Source organism: Vulpes lagopus, chromosome 19, assembly GCF_018345385.1.
Source record: "Vulpes lagopus strain Blue_001 chromosome 19, ASM1834538v1, whole genome shotgun sequence".
Classification (NCBI taxonomy): Eukaryota; Metazoa; Chordata; class Mammalia; order Carnivora; family Canidae; genus Vulpes; species Vulpes lagopus.
Window position 1 is genome coordinate 1,953,226 of NC_054842.1, and position 22,278 is coordinate 1,975,503.

Consider the following 22,278-nt stretch of genomic DNA (forward strand, 5'->3'; position numbering starts at 1 on the left):
CTCCCTTCCAGGCAGTTCCTAGGTGCTGACATCAGACCTCTACCCTTCAGTCAGGAGAAGAAACCAGACCAACCAAAAGCAAAGAAGAGCTTAAAACAATGGTCTCAGGGGTTCTCCAACTCACAGCCTACCCAGATACCCAACAGTAAAAGAGCCTCCAAGTTGACAAGCCCCGTCCACCTGAGAGCTTCCAGTCAGCAGCATCATCCCTACTCTTATTCATGAATACTAAGGGTTTCTGGGAATGTGAGGAAAGCTTTTAATGTGAGCAAACAGATCTAAATAAACAGATTAGAGCAACTTAGAAAAATAGTGGATTCTGTGGCTTTTCCAAAAACTTAATTTTCTGAGAGATAACATTCTGCTCAAAACAAAAATAATATTACTAAAAAGGAACATTAAGAAAACAAAACAAAGCTTTCAGAAATTAAAAGAATAGTAATAGGGTTAGAAAATCAATAGGACTGGAAGATATAGTTGAAGAAACCCCCCTTATCCCAAAGTGGAACAAAATAACATATGGGAAAATAGGAGAGAAAAGATTAAACAAAGCAGGTCATTAGAGGAGGTCCATCATCTGAATAGTAGGAGTTCCAGAAAATGAAAGCAGGAAAAGAACAGTGGGGAAGCAATTTGCAATGAAGTAATTACATTTTCAGAACTGAATAACATTAAGATTTTGATCAGAAGGGTTCAGAGTGCCAAGCAGATAGAATGAAAACAGAGCATCTCCATGGATTACTGGGGGAAAACTACACTTCTAAGACCTTCAAGAGAGAAAAAAGTCTGGTCACATAAATATGACTAGAAGACCACAGAGCAATGCCTCTAAATTCCAAATGAAAATGATATCCAACTGCATGCTGTTAACTGTCAATAATGGGAGAAGGGTAAAGGCACTTTCAGACACTTAAAATCTTAAACATTTTACCTCTCACACACATTTAGAGAACCTACTCAGGGAGGATGCCACCAAAAAGAGGGAACAAATGAAACAAGGGAACATGAAGGACAAAACCAGGAAACCCAATATAAGAGGTAAAGGGAGTCACTAGGATGGTGACATGCAGCAAGTGGAAGGAAACTCATCATAGTGTAGTGGGGCAAGGGCTCCATGACTATGCTGACCTTCCCCGCAAAGTGAATGATAGGCACAGGGAGGGTCAATGGAACCATCACTTTTATTGCTGAGTGTTAATGATAGTGGATGGCAGAGACTATCATGGTATACGTTCCGAACATGAATGATTTAAACAGAAGCTTTAGACTCTTTTTTTCAAAATCTTATTTATTTATTGATGAGAGACACAGAGAGAGAGGCAGAGACACAGGCAGAGGGAGAAGCAGGTTCCTCTCAGGGTGCCTGATGTGGGACTCCATCCTGGGACCCTGGGATCATGCCCCGGGCCGAAGGCAGACATTCAACCACTGAGCCACTCAGGCGTCCCTAGGACTCTCTTTTTCAATCAATATCTTAGCAAGAGCATTTTCCCCCCTAAAACTGAAAAGCAGAAATAAACTTGCCTAAATTGAGGAATTCTGTATAGTCACACATAACTATATATGGAGATACACAGGAAGTTGCTCACAGCAGTGGCCTATAGGAGTGATGGACCTCTTGGAAAGAGATGCGACTTTGCCATTCACCTTTTCATTTTTTTGACTTATGTGCCACAAATAGTTACTTGTTCAATTATAAATATATTCTCTAATTTAAAAAGATGGACTGAAAAAAACTGATCATGTACAGCAAGTAGTATTATAAAACTTGCCTCAGCTTTAAGTATATAAAACTGTATTTAATATATATTAATATGTCCACTGTAAATAAATGTGCTTAATGGATGTGATGGAAACTGTTTCTTACTGTAGGTGACAAAGAAATTTGAAAGTGCTAAACCAAGTACCTTTGCGACCATAAAAACCCTTTCCTACAATACATACTGAACATCCACTGGGTCCTGGTTACTACCGGATCTAAGATGTTTGTGCACCAGAGGGTTGGAAGTGTATATGGAATCAGAAAACATCCATCTTTGTTTTAGTATTCCAGGTGCAGTGTCCATTTGTGTCTACTTTAGGCCTTCCTCTATAACTAGTGCTTTGGAGAATCCCTGGGCAATTGAGAATTTAGGGCTTTGTAGAGCATACTATTATGGAAAACTGAAAAAAAAAAAAAAGAGGGTATATTATTACATCATTTTCTTAAATCTTGAGGAATAGTATTCTAAAAACAAAAACATTATTAATAAAATCACAGGTCTATTCCAAGATTTAATATCTTCTGTAACATTCCAATAGGAAGGTAGGAAACCACCAAGTTTTTCTCTAAGGAAGGATGCAAATGGAATGCAATATTGCATTACTGCACATACTGAATACAAACTGGAAGGACAAGGAAACAAACCACAGCCGCCTCCCTATAACTTTTGCTGAAGAACTGCTCACTTGACATTGTAGCATTGTAGGAACTATCTTGCTGAGATCTGTCACTACGATCTAGAAGCAAGGGACCTTCTCTGGTTAGCATACTGAATGCGACATTGCCTACATCCATCCTGTGGGATACCTAGAAGGACAAACCCTAGGCATCATGCATCTATTAGAAAAATCATACACATAATTTTCCTGCCAAGATAATCCAATTTAATAATTTTTAAATAGCTAAAATATAATTAAGGTCACATGGGCACCATACCTGTAACTATAAACATACATACCCTGTTCACAAATGGTTAGCTTTATAGCAACAACACTCTGGGACAGTCAAGGGTACAATCACAGTTTTAAAAATTAAGAGTGAAAAGTAAACACAACAGGACATTTGCACAATAGCAGAGAATCCTGTTCTTGGCAGTGAACAGGAAATGACTGGCTAAAGAAATAAGAATAGACATAATCTAGAATCTAAGTATTATAATCAGAGGAGTTATAGCTATACATATTCTAACAGCCTAATATTTTACCTTAGTAGCTTCTTATATAAAAGTTAAAAAAAAAAAAACCTACCAAAAACCAACCCAAATTATTCTTTTTCCTTAACCATTTTACTCCAAGTTGGTGAAGTCATGAGACTGTCTAGCTTAATGGCCTAGAAAAAGTTTTCTAGTTGCAAGATGTTCTTAGTCATTAATTAATAAGCTTAAACACTGAGTTGGATACAGAAATTGGAAACAGGATATATTTCCTAAAATTTGCAAAATAGGAGATGTAAGGCAGATGGTAACACCAAAAGCCACTTAAATTATATTAAAATGGCACCCTGAAATTATTCATAGCAAAACATAATTTCCTATTAGTTTTCATCATACAGGTCAAGTTATTCAGTCAATAAAGAATTTATGGAAGAGTGGCATAGTTATGCTGTACCTCTGAGGTACCCACACAAGGAAAATGACTTTTGGTGCCATGTCACTTCTACTTATCACCAGCCAGGAAGTCTAGTCCCCTGGACCCATTGTGTACCTGGGAGAAGATTGTAAAAATACTTCTGTAAGAGGTAAAGACTATAAGTGCACTCTAGAAAGATGTGAAAATGTCATGGAGAAGGAGCACCATATGCTGATTTTAACAGCTTTTTTACTGGAGAAATTTATTTGTCATGTATACACCATAGGAAAATTATCCCCCCTCCCCTCAAAAAAGGTCATGCAGAAAAACTGGATTCATTCAAAGTATATACATTATACATTCAAAGTAGACAAAAATATGGTAGATGTTTTTAAAAAGAAAATATGCAAAATAGTTTCACTATGGAATGTCTTGATTGGCATGTGACTTAGCACTTATTTCCTATTATCCAGATCCAATTGTTCTGATAAATCTCTATTATATATCTGTTTTAGAATATCTAGAATATCTATTTTAAAAATATATCTATTTTTAAGACAGAACATAAAACCTGTATTTGTGCATCCATGTATAAGCTATCTTGTCTGATATCTTCATGGATCCAAGATGCTAAAAGATTAATAAAATAATTTTTCAAAAACCTCAAGTCACAGATTAACAAATAATAGATCTCCTCAAGTTTTCTGAATTACACTACTAATAACTAGTAAGTTGTATTTATTAATGTGCTCTGGATTTTCAGATATAAATGCCAGTCAGTGGTTGGCTGGCTATTAAACTGTAAGTAAAATTATTCTTAGAACTGGGTCTTAATACATGGAATGCCTGAACTTTTCTTAGTTCAAAACCTGTATTTGACCCTAAAATACATAATCATACCCTTTTCTATGCTTTAAGTTGACATACTGACTGTACAATCTATACTTTGTAAGACAGCAGGTAACTCTAGCACAGATGAAACTATATAATGTGGCATGGGGGAGGACTTCAGTGGCATTATTCCATTTTTATTTATCCAGACTGTTGCTTTCAGCCCTGCATTGAGGCCTCCTTGTATATCGGTTTCTAGTGTGTCACCAACCATCACACAGTCCCCAGGCTGTAGTCCAAGGAGATCACAGCAATGATAAAATATGGAAGGTGCTGGTTTCTCTTCTTTCTGCTCTCCACCTATAACGATAGCATCAAAATAGGACTGGCAGGCACAAGCCTCAATCTTCTCCCTCTGGGTCTGTCGGTCTCCATTTGTTAATAAAAGTAGGCGGACTTCTTTCCGAAGTTCAGTGAGCATGGCTTTGACATCTTCTGCTAGTATCATATGCTGTAAACGTGTAGATTTCCACAGGAAATAACATTCTTCAGCCAATTTCCTATTGGCTACACCACCCTTCGTTTCAAGGATTGCTTCCTCCCAGTGTAAAGTCCTTAGGTCAGTAATGCATGTACTGGAAGGATGAAAACATTCCTTGCTGAGTTTAACTTGAACTTTGTCACAGATGGTTTTAGCCTCTTCTTTGTAGTGGTATTTTGATTGCAAAAGCTTTATCACCTAAATAAAGGAAAACAACTCCATTAACACACTTTGGGTGACTATAAGTATAGTCATGCCCTGAGAAGCTATTTTCCTATAATCCCAAAGTAGAGATTCCAACTCTATGTGTCTGCCCTAAGGCAGCTTTATTGCCACACCATTTCTGGTGGGAATTGGTCTTGTGTTTAAATTTTAAAGAATACCAGAGGGAAGATCTCCCAATCATGTTATACAACTCATATATATATATATATATATATATATATATATATACATATTTTTTTTAATATTTTGTTTTTATTTATTTATTCATGAGAGACACAGAGAGAGAGGCAGAGACACAGGCAGAGGGAGAAGCAGGCTCCATGCAGAAAGCCCAATGTGGGACTTGATCCCAGGACCTCATGATCAGGCCCTGGGCCCAAGGCAGAGCTAAACCACTGAGCCACCGAGGCTGCTCCATATTTTTTTTTTTAAGATTTTATTAATTTATTCATGACAGACACACACAGAGAGGCAGAGACACAGGCAGAGGGAGAAGCAGGCTCCCTGTGGGGAGCCTGATGTGGGACTTGATCCTGGGACTCTGGGATCATGCCCTGAGCCAAAGGCAGATGCTCCATGTCTGAGCCACCCAGACATCCCTCATTCATATTTTTGACCAATTTCTATTCTAAGAAGTGTCTTCAGATATAGTTCATAAAACTTTCATTTGGCAGTCCACCACCTTTCATTCTGGTTATGAAGAAACAGAAACAAAACAGGTTTAAATTTAGTAAAACATTTTAAATTCCTCACAACCATCATTTAGGGTCTTCCCAGAAATAATGCTGGTTCATCCAACCTTTTCTTATTTTTTTGTATTATGAAGGCCTAAACTCATTACCATACAAAATGGGACTAATTCTGTACTTTTAAAAACATGTGGGCAGCCCGGGTGGCTCAGCAGTATAGTGCTGACTTCAGCCTGGGAGTGATCCTGGAGACCCCGGATTGAGTCCCACGTCCGGCTCCCTCTCTCTCTCTCTCTCGGTCTCTCATGAATAAATAAATAAATAATCTTAAAAGGGGGGGAGGGGCAAGATGGCGGGAGAGTAGGGTCCCCAAGTCACCTGTCCCCACCAAATTACCTAGATAACCTTCAAATCATCCTGAAAATCTACGAATTCGGCCTAAGATTTAAAGAGAGACCAGCTGGAATGCTACAGTGAGAAGAGTTCGCGCTTCTATCAAGGTAGGAAGACGGGGAAAAAGAAATAAAGAAACAAAAGGCCTCCAAGGGCGAGTGTCCCCAGGACAGGAGAGCCCTGTCCCGGAGGAGCAGGAACTGCACCAACCTTCCTGGAGGAAAGGGGCCCGCAGGGAGTTAGAGCAGGACCCAGGAGGGCGGGGATGCCCTTGGGCTCCCGGGGTCACTAACAGGCACCTGCGCCCCGGGAGAGTGCGCCGAGCTCCCTAAAGGCTGCAGCGTGCACGGCGGGACCCGGAGCAGCTCGGAGGGGCTCGGGCGGCGGCTCCGCGGAGGGGGCTGCGGGGCGGGAGCACGAATCCAACAGCACAGGCCCCGGAGCACAGGGCGCTGGGACACAGCCCAGGATCCGGCCTCCCCCGGGACAGGCAGAGGCCGGGAGGGCCCAGGACAGCGAGGACGCTCCTGCCCCGAGCTGAGCAGATCAGCGGCCCCACCCCGGAGCCTCCAGGCCCTGCAGGCCGAGAGCTCCTGAGCTACTGCGGGGGCTGACTCCAGGGCTGCAGAGCTGGCCCCGCCACTGCGGTTGTTCCTCCTGGGGCCTCACGGGGTAAACACCCCCACTGAGCCCTGCACCAGGCAGGGGCAGAGCAGCTCCCCCAAGTGCTAACACCTGAGAATCAGCACAGCAGGCCCCTCCCCCAGAAGACCAGCTAGAAGGACAAGTTCCAGGGGAAGTCAAGGGACTTAAAGTATACAGAATCAGAAGATATTCCGGGTGTTTTCTTTTTTTGTTTTTGTTTTTGCTTTTTGATTTCTGTTTGCTTCCCCCACCCTTTTTTTTCTATCTTTTTCTTCTTTTTTTCTTCCTTTTTTCTTTTTTCTTTTTCTCTTTTCTTTCCTTCTTTCTCTTTTTCTCCTTTTCCCAATACAACTTGTTTTTGGCCACTCTGCACTGAGCAAAATGACTAGAAGGAAAACCTCACCTCAAAAGAAATAATCAGAAACAGTCCTCTTGCCCACAGAGTTACAAAATATGGATTACAATTCAATGTCAGAAAGCCAATTCAGAAGCACTATTATACAGCTACTGGTGGCTCTAGAAAAAAGCATAAAGGACTCAAGAGACTTCATGACTGCAGAATTTAGATCTAATCAGGCAGAAATTAAAAATCAATTAAATGAGATGCAATCCAAATAGAAGTCCTAACGACAAGGGTTAACGAGGTGGAAGAACGAGTGAGTGACATAGAAGACAAGTTGATGGCAAAGAGGGAAACTGAGGAAAAAAGAGACAAAAGACCATGAAGATAGATTAAGGGAAATAAACGACAGCCTGAGGAAGAAAAACCTACGTTTAATTGGGGTTCCCGAGGGCGCCGAAAGGGCCAGAGGGCCAGAATATGTATTTGAACAAATCATAGCTGAAAAGTTTCCTAATCTGGGAAGGGAAACAGGCATTCAGATCCAGGAAATAGAGATCCCGCCCTAAAATCAATAAAAACCGTTCAACACCTCCACATTTAATAGTTAAGCTTGCCAATTCCAAAGATAAAGAGAAGATCCTTAAAGCAGCAAGAGACAAGAAATCCCTGACTTTTATGGGGAGGAGTATTAGGGTAACAGCAGACCTCTCCACAGAGACCTGGCAGTCCAGAAAGGGCTGGAAGGATGTATTCAGGGTCCTAAATGAGAAGAACATGCAACCAAGAATACTTTATCCAGCAAGGCTCTCATTCAAATGGAAGGAGAGATAAAGAGCTTCCATATGTGACCTCCAAACCAGCTCTGCAAGAAATTTTAAGGGGGACTCTTAAAATTCCCCTTTGAGAAGAAGTCCAGTGGAACAATCCACAAAAACAAGGATTGAATAGATATCATGATGACACTAAACTCATACCTTTCAATAGTAACTCTGAATGTGAACAGGCTTAAAGACCCCATCAAAAGGCGCAGGGTTTCAGATTGGATAAAAAAGCAGGACTCATCTATTTGCTGTCTACAAGAGACTCATTTTAGACAGAAGGACACCTACAGCCTGAAACTAAAAGGTTGGAGAACCATTTACCATTCAAATGGTCCTCAAAAGAAAGCAGGGGTTTATATCAGATAAACTAAAATTTACCCCGAAGACTGTAGTGAGAGATGAAGAGGGACACTATATCATACTTAAAGGATCTATCCAACAAGAGGACTTAACAATCCTCAATATATATGCCCCGAAGGTGGGAGCTGCCAAATATATCAATCAATTAATAACCAAAGTGAAGAAATACTTAGATAATAATACACTTATACTTGGTGACTTCAATCTAGCGCTTTCTACACTCGATAGGTCTTCTAAGCACAACATCTCCAAAGAAACGAGAGCTTTAAATGATACACTGGACCAGATGGATTTCACAGATATCTACAGAACTTTACATCCAAACTCAACTGAATACACATTCTTCTCAAGTGCACATGGAACTTTCTCCAGAATAGACCGCATACTGGGTCACAAATCGGGTCTGAACTGATACCAAAAGATTGGGATCGTCCCCTGCATATTCTCAGACCATAATGCCTTTAAATTAGAACTAAATCACAACAAGAAGTTTGGAAGGACTTCAAACACGTGGAGGTTAAGGACCATCCTGCTAAAAGATGAAAGGGTCAACCAGGAAATTAAGGAAGAATTAAATAGATTCATGGAAACTAGTGAGAATGAAGATACAACCGTTCAAAATCTTTGGGATGCAGCAAAAGCAGTCCTGAGGGGGAAATACGTCGCAATACAAGCATCCATTCAAAAACTGGAAAGAACTCAAATACAAAAGCTCACCTTACACATAAAGGAGCTAGAGAAAAAGCAGCTAATGGACCCCACGCCCAGCAGAGAAGAGAGTTAATTAAAATTCCAGCAGAACTAAATGAAATCGAGACCAAAAGAACTGTGGAACAGATCAACAAAACCAGGAGTTGGTTCTTTGAAAGAATTAATAAGATAGATAAACCATTAGCCAGCCTTATTAAAAAGAAGAGAGAGAAGACTCAAATTAATAAAATCATGAATGAGAAAGGAGAGATCACTACCAACACCAAGGAAATACAAACGATTTTAAAAACATATGAACAGCTATATGCCAATAAATTAGGCAATCTGGAAGAAATGGACGCATTCCTGGAAAGCCACAAACTACCAAAACTGGAGCAGGAAGCAATAGAAAACCTGAACAGGCCAATAACCAGGGAGGAAATTGAAGCAGTCATCAAAAACCTCCCAAGACACAAGAGTCCAGGGCCAGATGGCTTCCCTGGGGAATTCTATCAAACGTTTAAAGAAGAAACCATACCTATTCTACTAAAGCTGTTTGGAAAGATAGATAGAGATGGAGTACTTCCAAATTCGTTCTATGAGGCCAGCATCACCTTAATTCCGAAACCAGACAAAGATCCCACCAAAAAGGAGAATTACAGACCAATATCCCTGATGAACATGGATGCAAAAATTCTCAACAACATACTAGCCAATAGGATCCAACAACACATTAAGAAAATTATTCACCATGACCACGTAGGATTTATCCCCGGGACACAAGGCTGGTTCAACACTCGTAAAACCATCAATGTGATTCATCATATCAGCAAGAGAAAAACCAAGAACCATATGATCCTCTCATTAGATGCAGAGAAAGCATTTGACAAAATACAGCATCCATTCCTGATCAAAACCCTTCAGAGTGTTGGGATAGAGGGAACTTTCCTCGACATCTTAAATTTTTTTTTTTTAAAGATTTTATTTATTTATTCATAGAGACACAGCTAGAGAGAGAGGCAGAGACACAGGCAGAGGGAGAAGCAGGCTCCATGCACCGGGAGCCTGATGTGGGATTCGATCCCGGGTCTCCAGGATCGCGCCCTGGGCGGAAGGCAGGCGCCAAACCGCTGCGCCACCCAGGGATCCCGCTTTTGGGTTTTCTATGTAGAGTATCATGTCATCGGCGAAGAGGGAGAGTTTGACTTCTTCTTTGCCAATTTGAATGTCTTTAATGTCTTTTTGTTGTCTGATTACTGAGGCTAGGACTTCCAGAACTATGTTGAACCTCAGTGGTGAGAGTGGACATCCCTGTCTTGTTCCTGATCTTAGGGGAAAGGCTCCCAGTGCTTCCCCATTGAGAATGATATTTGCGGGATCCCTGGGTGGCACAGCGGTTTGGCGCCTGCCTTTGGCCCAGGGCGCGATCCTGGAGACCCGGGATCGAATCCCACGTCGGGCTCCCGGTGCATGGAGCCTGCTTCTCCCTCTGCCTGTGTCTCTGCCTCTCTCTTTCTCTCTGTATGACTATCATAAAAAAAAAAAAAAAAAAGAAAACCCAAAAGCCTCCACCCCAAGATTGCTAGAACTCATACAGCAATTTGGTAGCGTGGCAGGATACAAAATCAATGCCCAGAAATCAATGGCATTTCTATACACTAACAATGAGACTGAAGAAAGAGAAATTAAGGAGTCAATCCCATTTACAATTGCACCCAAAAGCATAAGATACCTAGGAATAAACCTAACCAAAGAGGTAAAGGATCTATACCCTAAAAACTATAGAACACTTCTGAAAGAAATTGAGGAAGACACAAAGAGATGGAAAAATATTCCATGCTCATGGATTGGCAGAATTAATATTGTAAAAATGTCAATGTTACCCAGGGCAATTTACACGTTTAATGCAATCCCTATCAAAATACCATGGACTTTCTTCAGAGAGTTAGAACAAATTATTTTAAGATTTGTGTGGAATCAAAAAAGACCCCGAATAGCCAGGGGAATTTTAAAAAAGAAAACCATACCTGGGGGCATCACAATGCCAGATTTCAGGTTGTACTACAAAGCTGTGGTCATCAAGACAGTGTGGTAGTGGCACAGAAACAGACACATAGATCAATGGAACAGAATACAGAACCCAGAAGTGGACCCTGAAATGTATGGTCATCTAATATTCGATAAAGGAGGAAAGACTATCCATTGGAAGAAAGACAGTCTCGTCAATATATGGTGCTGGGAAAATTGGACATCCACATGCAGAAGAATGAAACTGGACCACTCTCTTTCACCATACACAAAGATAAACTCAAAATGGATGAGAGATCTAAATGTGAGACAAGAGTCCATCAAAATCATAGAAGAGAACACAGGCAACACCCTTTTTGAACTCGGCCACAGTAACTTCTTGCAAGATACATCCACAAAGGCAAAAGAAACAAAAGCAAAAATGAACTATTGGGACTTCATCAAGATAAGAAGCTTTTGCACAGCAAAGGATACAGTCAACAAAACTAAAAGACAACCTACAGAATGGGAGAAGATATTTGCAAATGACATATCAGATAAAGGGCTAGTTTCCACAATCTATAAAGAACTTATTAAACTCAACACCAAAGAAACAAACAATCCAATCATGAAATGGGCAAAAGACATGAACAGAAATCTCACAGAGGAAGACATGGACATGGCCAACATGCACATGAGAAAATGCTCTGCATCACTTGCCATCAGGGAAATACAAATCAAAACCACAATGAGATCCCACCTCACACCAGTGAGAATGGGGAAAATTAACAAGGCAGGAAACAACAAATGTTGGAGAGGATGCGGAGAAAAGGGAACCCTCTTACACTGTTGCTGGGAATGTGAACTGGTGCAGCCACTCTGGAAAACTGTGTGGAAGTTCCTCAAAGAGTTAAAAATAGACCTGCCGTACGACCCAGCAATTGCACTGTTGGGTATTTACCCCAAAGATTCAGATGCAATGAAACGCCGGGACACCTGCACCCCGATGTTTCTAGCAGCAATGGCCACAATAGCCAAACTGTGGAAGGAGCCTCGGTGTCCATCGAAAGATGAATGGATAAAGAAGATGTGGTTTATGTATACAATGGAATATTACTCAGCAATTAGAAACGACAAATACCCACCATTTGCTTCAACGTGGATGGAACTGGAGGGTATTATGCTGAGTGAAATAAGTCAATTGGAGAAGGACAAACAGTGTATATTCTCATTCATTTGGGGAATATAAATAATAGTGAAAGGGAATATAAAGGAAGGGAAAAGAAATGTTGGGAAATATCAGGAAGGGAGACAGAACATAAAGACTCCTAACTCTGGGAAACGAACTAGGGGTGGTGGAGGGGGAGGAGGGGGGGGAGGGGAATGGGTGACGGGCACTGAGGCGGACACTTGACTGGATGAGCACTGGGTGTTTTTCTGTATGTTGGTAAATTGAACACCAATAAAAAATAAATTTATTAAAAAAAAACACATGTATTCAGTTCTAATAGAATCCAATATGTTCCGTGATTTCAGCAGTTTAACAACCCAGTGCTTCTTCCAAACCTATAAAAAACTTCAAGGAGTTCTGAGTCATCCTTTGTTACACTGGTTCTGAATCCCTCATCAGATTACATGCTCCCTCTCATATTCCCACATTTTTTATCTTGGCTTTTATTACGTTAGGTTCTTTTACATTTGGCCTGTCTTCTAACATCTGTGACCCTAATGTGGTGAGCATTGTGCCTAATGCTCACATATATTATATCCAACCTTTCCATGACTCTGCAAGGGACTTACCTGCCTTTTTGAGATGAGGAAATGGAAAATAAGAACTGTTAAGTAACTTGCCTGAGCTGGAATTTAAATCCACACTTACCTACTTCCAAAGCACACATGCTTGCCTTTACGCTATTGTATTAGGCAACGGAGGCTGGGTTTGTTGCCCTCGTAACATTTAGTGGGGAAAATAAGCAGGTGTGCAACCACCATAAATGCTGGGTTGAGTGGTATGACAGTCATGTCAACAACAGCGGAAAGAAAATGTAAAAAGCAAGTCATTCCACAGGGTACCAGATTAAGACTTGGCAGAGAAAGTAACACTTAAACCAAAGTGTTACCAAGCCTATAAGGTGGGTATGGGAGGAGGATGTAATCATTCTAGATGGAAGGAATAGCATGAACAAAGATACAGAGCTTAGAATTTTGAGAACTGGCAAAGGTGACTTCCCAGTGAGAAGCTGAGTTCAAGCTGAAATGTAAGACATGTGAGGGAGGATCCTAAAAGAGGATCTTATTAGATGAGGCTAGAGAGCCTGTTTGCAACTGGTTAGTAAAGGGCCTTCAATCCCAGGCTGCTACAGATGCTACCCAAATCCCCTTGGCATACACTATTTCCACACATGCCAATGGCTTCATACTGTTAAGTAAGTCATTGGGCTTCTCAGTCTAAGGGCTTTATTTGATCATAGGAGCACCCATGCACACAAATGGGTGAAGTAGTGCCCTGGTAGCAGGCCTCAACCAACAAGGGGCAGAAATTGGTAGGTTAATATCCCAGCTTTCTTTCTTTCTTTCTCTCTCTCTCTCTCTCTCTCTCTCTCTTCCTTCCTTTTTTTTTTTTTTTAGATTTCTTTGTTTGAGAGAAAGAGAGAGAGAGACAGAGAACAATGCAGGTAGAGAGGCAGAGGGAGAGAGAGAAACAGACTCACTGCTGAGCAGGGAGCCCAACATGGGGCTCAATCCCAGAACGCTGGGATCATGACCTGAGCCCAAGGCAGACACTTAACTGACTGAGCCGAGGTGACCCAATATCCCAGCTTTCTTATCCCTTGGAAGGGAAAGCTGAAGCATGCTCTGCATGCTGTCTACCAGAGTTCCCCAACTGTTCACTCCAGCAACCTGCTCATTTATTAGATTCTCTACCTTCCTCATATGAGTCCACCACTATTCTATAGCACTTCCAAGGATCACCTCCCAAATGGACTACCTGCATTTGAAGTCCCTGTTTTAGGGACATCTGGGGAAAGTTGACAATGCCAAGACAATTTTGGATCTTTGGATGATGAGTGCAGTGCGCATAGCTGGGACTAAAAACTGTCTGCTGAGGTCCAACAAGTTAAAACGTGTTTTAAACTATATAGGGAACAATGCTACTCATACCAGACACTCAATTTACCCACTGAAGAGAAGAGATTAAAAGACACATTTTTCTTCCTTTAAAATAGAAGAATCACATAAGAAGTAAAAGAAATATTTGTTATTTGTGCTCATGCAATAGTTAAGAAAAGTCTTATTAATTCAAGAAAAATATAATATCCCTAAGAATAGGGATATTATATAGAGGAAGTCAGGGATATTATATAGAGGAATAGGGATATTATATAGAGGAAGTCAAAGTTAATTTTCAATTAACAAACCAGGTTTTTACAGCCTTCATGCTAATGTCACCATCTTTTCTAACAATGTCAGTTGAATTTCTTGAGCTATGATAGAAAGGTGACTGTAAAGTTTTAGCAAACCTATTGCTACACAATAAAAGAACACAGGCCTCTCTAGAAGTCCACAGTGCTTATGCTTAAATAGGTGCTAGCTCATAGTAAGCAGAGAGCGCTCAATAAATGTTCAAATTCCTATTACTACAATTAGCAATTCATTTTACATGTCCTTAGGGCTCTGAAAAAACAAAATCAGTTCACCTTTCAGGGGCGTTTGTAAATCTATAGCATACCACTGTCAAGTTTTGAAATTTCTTCCCATTATGTCCTCTGAATTAACTTTCCCATTTTTTTCACATAGCAACTGATTTTTTTAAATTTATTTTTATTTATTTATGATAGTCACACACACACAGAGAGAGAGGCAGAGACACAGGCAGAGGGAGAAGCAGGCCCCATGCACCGGGAGCCCGATGTGGGATTCGATCCCGGGTCTCCAGGATCGCGCCCTGGGACAAAGGCAGGTGCCAAACTGCTGCACCACCCAGGGATCCCAGCAACTGATTATAAATTCATTTGGGGCCACACATAATATTTAACTTTAACATATTTTGGGAAAGGGACACCTGAGTGGCTCAGCAATTGAGCATCTGCCTTCAGCTTAGGGCATGACCCCAGAGTCCTGAGATCGAGTCCCATATTGGGCTCCTTGCATGGAGTCTGCTTCTCCCTCTGCCTATGTCTCTGGTTCTCTCTCTCTCTATGTCTGGGTCTCTCTCTCATGAATAAGTAAATAAAATATTAAAAAAATATTTTTGGAAAAAGCTTACCAGTCATTTACATATTATTAAAACAGAAATAACACCTATTCAATCACTATGTTGTACACCTGAAACTAGTGTAACATTGTGTGGCAACTATACTTCAATAGAAACAAAAAACACCTAAGTAGAATTAGTTCATATTATTACTAGTATAAACACTGCATTGAGAAAATGGGAGTTTTGATTGAATTGGGGGTGGAGGAAAATGATCTCTAACTTGGAGGCGTGATGACATTTTGTGCAAGGGATAAGGCAGGCTTGAAAAGGATTCTGAATACAATTAAGCCCACCAAGGACCTAGAGGTCTGAAGAAAGGAACCCTAAGAAAGTAAAGGCGGGGGGCGGGGGGGCAGCCCCGGTGGCTTAGTGGTTTAGAGCCGCCTTTCAGGCCGGAGTGTGATCCTGGAGACCTGGGATTGAGTCCCATGTCAGGCTCCTTGCATGGAAGCCTGCTCCTCCTTCTGTCTGTGTCTCTGCCTCTCTCTGTGTCTCTTATGAATAAATAAAATCAATAAAAAAAAAAAAAAGTGAAGGGGACAAGGGGTATCAATTTGTAGACATAAGAGAAACTCAAGCTTCTGCTTCAAAACTCTATTTAAGTCTCATCTTAACCCATACAAAAAAAGGAAACTGTAGCCTTCTAACCTGCTCTCTGGACCCTATCATCAGAACTTAAACCCTTTTGAAGGCTAGCATGGGAACTATATAATACAATAACACTATGACATGATATCAAGTGGCTGAATTCCAAATAAACCTGAGTTAACAATACATGTTCACAGGGGCACGTGGGTGGCTCAGTCGGTTGGGCACCTGACTTTTGATTTAGGCTCAGCTCATGATCTTGAGGTCCTGGGATCAAGCCCCACGTTGGGCTCTGCACTTGGTCTCAGGTCTGCCTGGGATTCCTTCTCTCTGCCCATCCCCCTGCTTGTGCTCACTCTAAATTAAAATAAAATCTTAAAAAAAATACATGCTCACAAAATATGATTGCCTCCATACATACAGCCTAACAATTCAAGCAGCCCTCCTATTAGTTTTAGTCCAAGTCTCTCTTCAAACATCATCTACTCTATGTGACCTACCTGACCAACCTATTTAAAATAAATTGCAATTCATTCTCCTCTCTTTTCCGAACATACTTACAAATAATAATACATTTGATGTATTATGTTCCCAGTCAACCACCACTAGAAAGTAAACTCAGAAATGCAGAAATCTTTTCTACTCTGTTCACTGAGAAACTCCAAATTTGTGTGGACAGCTTCCTCTTGGGTAGTGACAATGAAAGAAAGGCCTGAAGAGGGTAGAAAGAAATAAGTTTCCCAGAAGATTAAAAAAAATAAACAGACGTACATAGTCAGTATATGGCTCCTTCTTCCCAAGCCCAAGGCAATGTCTAGACCTTTCTTCCCTTTCTCCTTTCATAAATCAGAGTATATATGAAAGCTGATATGTTACTTTTGAATATTCCAACATTTACGGATGGCGTTGTATTCTTTTTTTTTTTTTAATTTTTATTTATTTATGATAGTCATGGGGAGAGAGAGAGAGGCAGAGACACAGGCAGAGGGAGAAGCAGGCTCCATGCACTGGGAGCCCGACGTGGGATTCGATCCCGGGTCTCCAGGATCGCGCCCTGGGCCAAAGGCAGGCGCCAAACCGCTGCGCCACCCAGGGATCCCTGGCGTTGTATTCTTATGTGACAAAGCACTCCTTGTAGAGTCAAAAGCACACAACTCAATTCTGCTTATTTAATAGGATGTTTATAAAGAGGCGGCAACAGAACCAAGTCTGAAGACCTGGATTTTTATCCATCTGTACATTCATTATTCATTCAATATTTACCATGGATCAGATGAATATGACTAACATAGTTTATTTCTTCTTAAGAAGCTATTAAGTTGCAGGCATCTGAGTTGCAGAAATTAATTGTAGTATCTTTTGATATTGTATCTTTTTTTTTTAATTTTTTTATTTATTTATGATAGAGAGAGAGAGAGAGAGAGAGGCAGAGACACAGGCAGAGGGAGAAGCAGGCTCCATGCACCGGGAGCCCGATGTGGGATTCGATCCCGGGGCTCCAGGATTGCGCCCTGGGCCGAAGGCAGGCGCCAAACCGCTGCACCACCCAGGGATCCCTTGATATTGTATCTTGAACAAAATACAGTGTTGGTGTAAATTAGGGAGAAATACAATCTGACCTTTTTTCAGGAATGTGGAAGATGAACTGGACAGAGTGAGCTTGGAGACACTACCAGAGCAACAGTCTAGGAGACAGACAAGTCCACCTTTAAGATGAGGGGTGGGAGGATATGCAGGAGAAGACACACTGGGTGACAGTGTGGATAGTATAATTCATCATGTATACATTTGGATGCTATATACTTCCTATGCATTAAACTAAGTCTGATAAGGACACTGAGGGCTAATATCACCTTTCAAATTTTTAAATAAGGATTTAAGATTTCCAGTGGTTGGGTAACTGTTCAGGCACTTTCATATGTGATTCAAACTCAAATGCCTGATTTTAAAGCATGAACTCTTAGCCTATAGTATGATTTGGCCTAAACCAAGAATTTAATTGCAATATTGTGCAAGAACACACAAGTAAATATATACTATTGGCAGCTAGAGACACTGGAGGAAATATAGCACAGGGTGGTGACCCTCATGTCAAGGGTATGAAAATGAAAGGGACAGTCCATAGTATGGGATGCCACAGCAAAGTCATTAGAACAGACTTAAAATGTCCATTGATTCTGGCAATTTGGGGAGTGCCTAATGACCTGGCAAGACTATTTCGTTAACTAGCACGAAGAGATGTTATATGTCAAAGGATAAAAGAATAAAAGTAGAGATGTGGAGATAATGTATATAGATTTCTTTTGAAAAACATGACTGTCAATACAAAGACAGACGCATAGATCAATAGAATAGAACAGAGAATCCAAAAATGGACTCTCAACTCTATGGTTAATTAATCTTCCACAGAGCAGGAAAGAATGTCCAATGGAAAAAAGACATCTCTTCAACAAACAGTGTTGGGAAAATTGGACAGCCACATGCAGAAGAATGAAACTGGACCATTCTCTCACACCATACACAAAAATATACTCAAAATGAACGAAAGACTTATGTTAGACAGGAATCCATCAAAGTCCTGGAGAAAGGGCAGCCCAGGTGGCTCAGTGGTTTGGCGCCACCTTCAGCCAGGGGTGTGATCCTGGAGACCCTGGTTTGAGTCCCACGTTGGGCTCCCTGCGTGCAGCCTGCTTCTCCCTCTGCCTGTGTCTGTGCCTCTCTCTCTCTCTCTCTCTCTCTCTGTGTGTGTCTCTTGTGAATAAGTAAAATCTTAAAAAAAAAAAATCCTAGAGAAGAACACAGCCAGTAACCTCTTTGACCTTGGCCTCTTTGACTTCTTGCTAGACGTGTCTCCAGAGGCAAGGGAAACAAAAGCAAAAATGAACAACTGGGATTTCATCAAAATAAAAACCTTCTGCACAGCAAAAGAAACAGTCAACAAAACTAAAATGTAACCTATGGAATGGGAGAAGATATGTGCAAATGACATATCAGATAAAGGGCTAGTATCCAAGATTTATAAAGAACTTATCAAACTCAACATCCAAGAAACAAACAATCCAGTCAAGAAACGGGCAGAAAACATAAACAGACTCCTCTCCAAAGAAAATGGTCAACAGACCCATGAAGAAATGCTCCACATCACTTGGCATCAGAGAAATACAAATCAAAACCACAATGAGATACCACTTTACACCAGTGAGAATGGCTAAAACTAACAACTCAGGGAACAAGAGATATTGGCGAGGATGTGGAGAAAGGGGAATTCTCTGACAGTGTTGGTGGGGATGCAAACTGGTGCAGCCACTCTGGAAAACAGAGGTTCCTCAAGAAGTTAAAAACAGAGCTACCCTAAGACCCAGCAATTGCGCTACTCGGTATTTATCCAAATAATTCAAACAGAGTGATTTGAAGGGGAACATACACCCCAATGTTTAGAGCAGCAATGCCCACAGTAGCCAAAATATGGAAGGAGCCCAGCTGTCCTTTGACAGATGAATGAATAAAGAAGATGTGGTATATATGTACAATGGAGTATTACTCAGTCATCAAAAAATGGTATCTTGACATTTGCAATGACGCAGATGGAGCTAGAAGGTATTATGCTAAGCGAAATAAGTCAGAGAAAGACAAATACCACATGATTTCACTCATTTGTGGAATTTAAGAAACAGGGGAAGTGAAGGAAAATAAGATTAAAAAAAAAAAAGTGTGGGAGGCAAATCGTAAGAGACTTAACTCTAGAGAGCAACCTGAGGGATCCTGGAGGGGAGGTGGGTTGGAAAATGGGGTAATGAGTAATGGGCATGAAGGAGGACATTTGATGTAATAAGCACTGGGTAGTGGGCAGTCTGGGTGGCTCAGCGGTTTAGCGCTGCCTTCAGCCCAGGGCATGATCCTGGAGAACTGGGATCAAGTCCTGTGTCGGGCTCCCTGCATGGAGCCTGCTTCTTCCTTTGCCTGTGTCTCTACCTCTCTGTCTCTCTGTTTCTCATGAATAAATAAATAAAATCTTAAAAAAAAATAAGCACTGGGTATTATATGCAACTGATGAATCACTAAATTCTACCCCTGAAACTAATAAAACATTATATACTAAGTAACTAGAATTTATTTTTTATTTTATTTTTTTTTAATTTTTATTTATTTATGATAGTCACAGAGAGAGAGAGAGAGAGAGAGAGAGAGAGCCAGAGACACAGGCAGAGGGAGAAGCAGGCTCCATGCACCAGGAGCCCGACATGGGATTCGATCCCGGGTCTCCAGGATCGTGCCCTGGGCCAAAGGCAGGCGCTAAACCGCTGCGCCACCCAGGGATCCCAGTAACTAGAATTTAAATTAAAAACAAAAAAACAAGGCCGGAAGAGAAATAGATATCATCTAGTGAAGGAAGAAGGGCTCAGGGAGGCTTTTTTTTTTTTTTTAAGATTTATTTATTTATTCATTCATGATAGAGAGAGAGAGAGAGAGAGAGAGAGAGGCAGAAGACACAGGCAGAAAAGCAGGCTCCATGCAGGGAGCCCGACGTGGGACTCGATCCCGGGATTCCAGGATCACGCCCTGGGCCAAAGGCAGGCGCTAAACCGCTGAGCCACCCAGGGATCCCCTGAGGCATTCTTTTTTATTTTTTAAATGTGGGACAGACCTGAATATGCAGGAGTGGAAGGTATCAAGACAGAGGATGAAGGTGCAGGGAGTCAAAACCTGAGGCACCAGCATGGCTCAGTAAGGTAAGCATCAAGCCTCTTGACATGGGCTTAGGTCTTGATCTCACCATCCTGAGGTTGAGCCACAGTCCAGCCTCACCTTTAGGGTTTAAAAAAAAAAAAAAAAAAAGATCCAGGGAGTCAAAACCTAATTAATGAAGCAAGAAGTGGTTGGGACTCCCAGAGTTCAAGTATGAGCTTCTGAAACGGTGTTTTTCCCATTTGATAATCCTTGGTTTTCTCCCTAGAGCTGAGGGCAGAAGCAAGCCAGCAGGGGTGGATTTGGGGCTGGACGAGATCTGAGGCAGCATTTGTGGGTGTATAAAGAGAATGCTGCTGAACAATGCCGCATGAAAGAGATGCTCTTGGCAAGCGCGGACTAAGAACGTCAGTCACTTAGGAAACCTAGGGTCACACTTAGAGCAGGGAGACTGAATTTCTATGGAGAAAATTCTCTTAAGTCAACTAAGTGGGATCCCTGGGTGGCACAGCGTTTTGGCGCCTGCCTTTGGCCCAGGGCGCGATCCTGGAGACCGGGGATCGAATCCCACGTCGGGCTCCCAGTGCATGGAGCCTGCTTCTCCCTCTGCCTGTGCCTCTGCCTCTCTCTCTCTCTCTCTCTCTCTCTCTCTCTCTCTGTGACTATCATAAAATAAAAAAGTCAACTAAGTGCAGGCTTGCTGCAGATGGCTGTGTAACTTCTGGGGTTTCCTCCACGACGAACCCAAGACCACCGAGCGTGGGGACTACCATCCGCGGGGGGCAAGTGCGGAGAGCCTGGCGTTGTCTGTGGGCAGTATGAACAACAGCGTTCCCGGTCCCACAGCCTGGCCACAACTGCCAGACCCCGCTTCTCAGAGCCCGGGAGCCCCAGGGCGTTAGGGAAGGCAGCAGCCGCAGCGGGCACCACTGCCTGCACCCCGGCCCGCCTGCCCTTCCGGCACCCCGGCGGCCACCCCGGCGCACCTGCCCTTCCGGCACCCCGACCCACCTGTCCTCCCGGCACCGGATGCCTCTCCAAGGACAGAAGGCAGTGCCTCCGGGGCCACCTGGCAGCGGAAAGGTCGGGGTGGGAGGCCACCGAGGGTCAGGAAAGCGCGGATGCGGGGCGGGCGCGGACCCCGCCGGAGGAGGACCGCGGGAGTCGGGGAGTTACCTCCAGCATGCCTCTTCTGCTAGCCCCGGCCGTGTCGATGAGTGTGTTATCCAGGTCGAAGAAAACGGCTCGCACCCGGTTCAGCACCATGCCGCCAGCCGAAGGCTCAGGGCGCCAACTTGCCGCAGCCCGCGCCGCCCCCGCCCGCGCCCACGCCCACGCCCACGCCCGCGCCCGCCGCCCGCGCCTGCGTGAGGAGGTCCCCACGGCCGGAACGACGGGGGCGGAGCCGTGAAGTCACCTGACCCTCCGGCGCTGCGGGGGGACTCCCGCGAGATGTCTTACTATTGGAGCGTCTGACAGGAGCAAGATGTCGCGAGACTCCGGGATCCAAGTCTATCCGGGGCGACCAAGTAGTCTCTCCGGCTGTGGGCGAGTAGTTGGTTATCTTAGCGGCTTGAAGGTGGACGGTGGTTAGTGGCGCTGCTTCCCTTGGTATGCTCTTTCTGCTTATCTCTTTTCCTGGCGTGAGGAGAGCGCTTGGGCGAGGTTTTCTGTGTGCTCTGGCGCCTGGGAAGGAGGCTGAGAACCAGGTGGCTGCCCGGGTCAGGCTGTGGGTTGGGGGGGGGGCGGGGCGCTGAGGGCCGCCCGCAGCCGGGCGTGAGTGTGCGTGTCCAGGGCCCTGCGCCGCGCTGTGACGTCCTGTCAGCAGCCGGGATGCCAGTGCGCTGCGGAGGGGAGTACTGACCTAATGC

General features: G+C 42.8%; 1 protein-coding gene across 1 annotated transcript; it reads right to left on the reverse strand.

Moving 5' to 3' along the window:
• Positions 1-1,301: 1,301 nt before the first annotated feature.
• Positions 1,302-21,762, reverse strand: LOC121478955 (N-acetylneuraminic acid phosphatase). Its single transcript, XM_041734453.1, has 2 exons — positions 21,584-21,762; positions 1,302-4,900 (listed from the first exon to the last, which is right to left on the reverse strand). Exons 1-2 carry the CDS (start codon positions 21,671-21,673, stop codon positions 4,244-4,246), a joined length of 747 nt encoding a protein of 248 aa, XP_041590387.1. The 5' UTR covers positions 21,674-21,762; the 3' UTR covers positions 1,302-4,243.
• Positions 21,763-22,278: the final 516 nt, after the last annotated feature.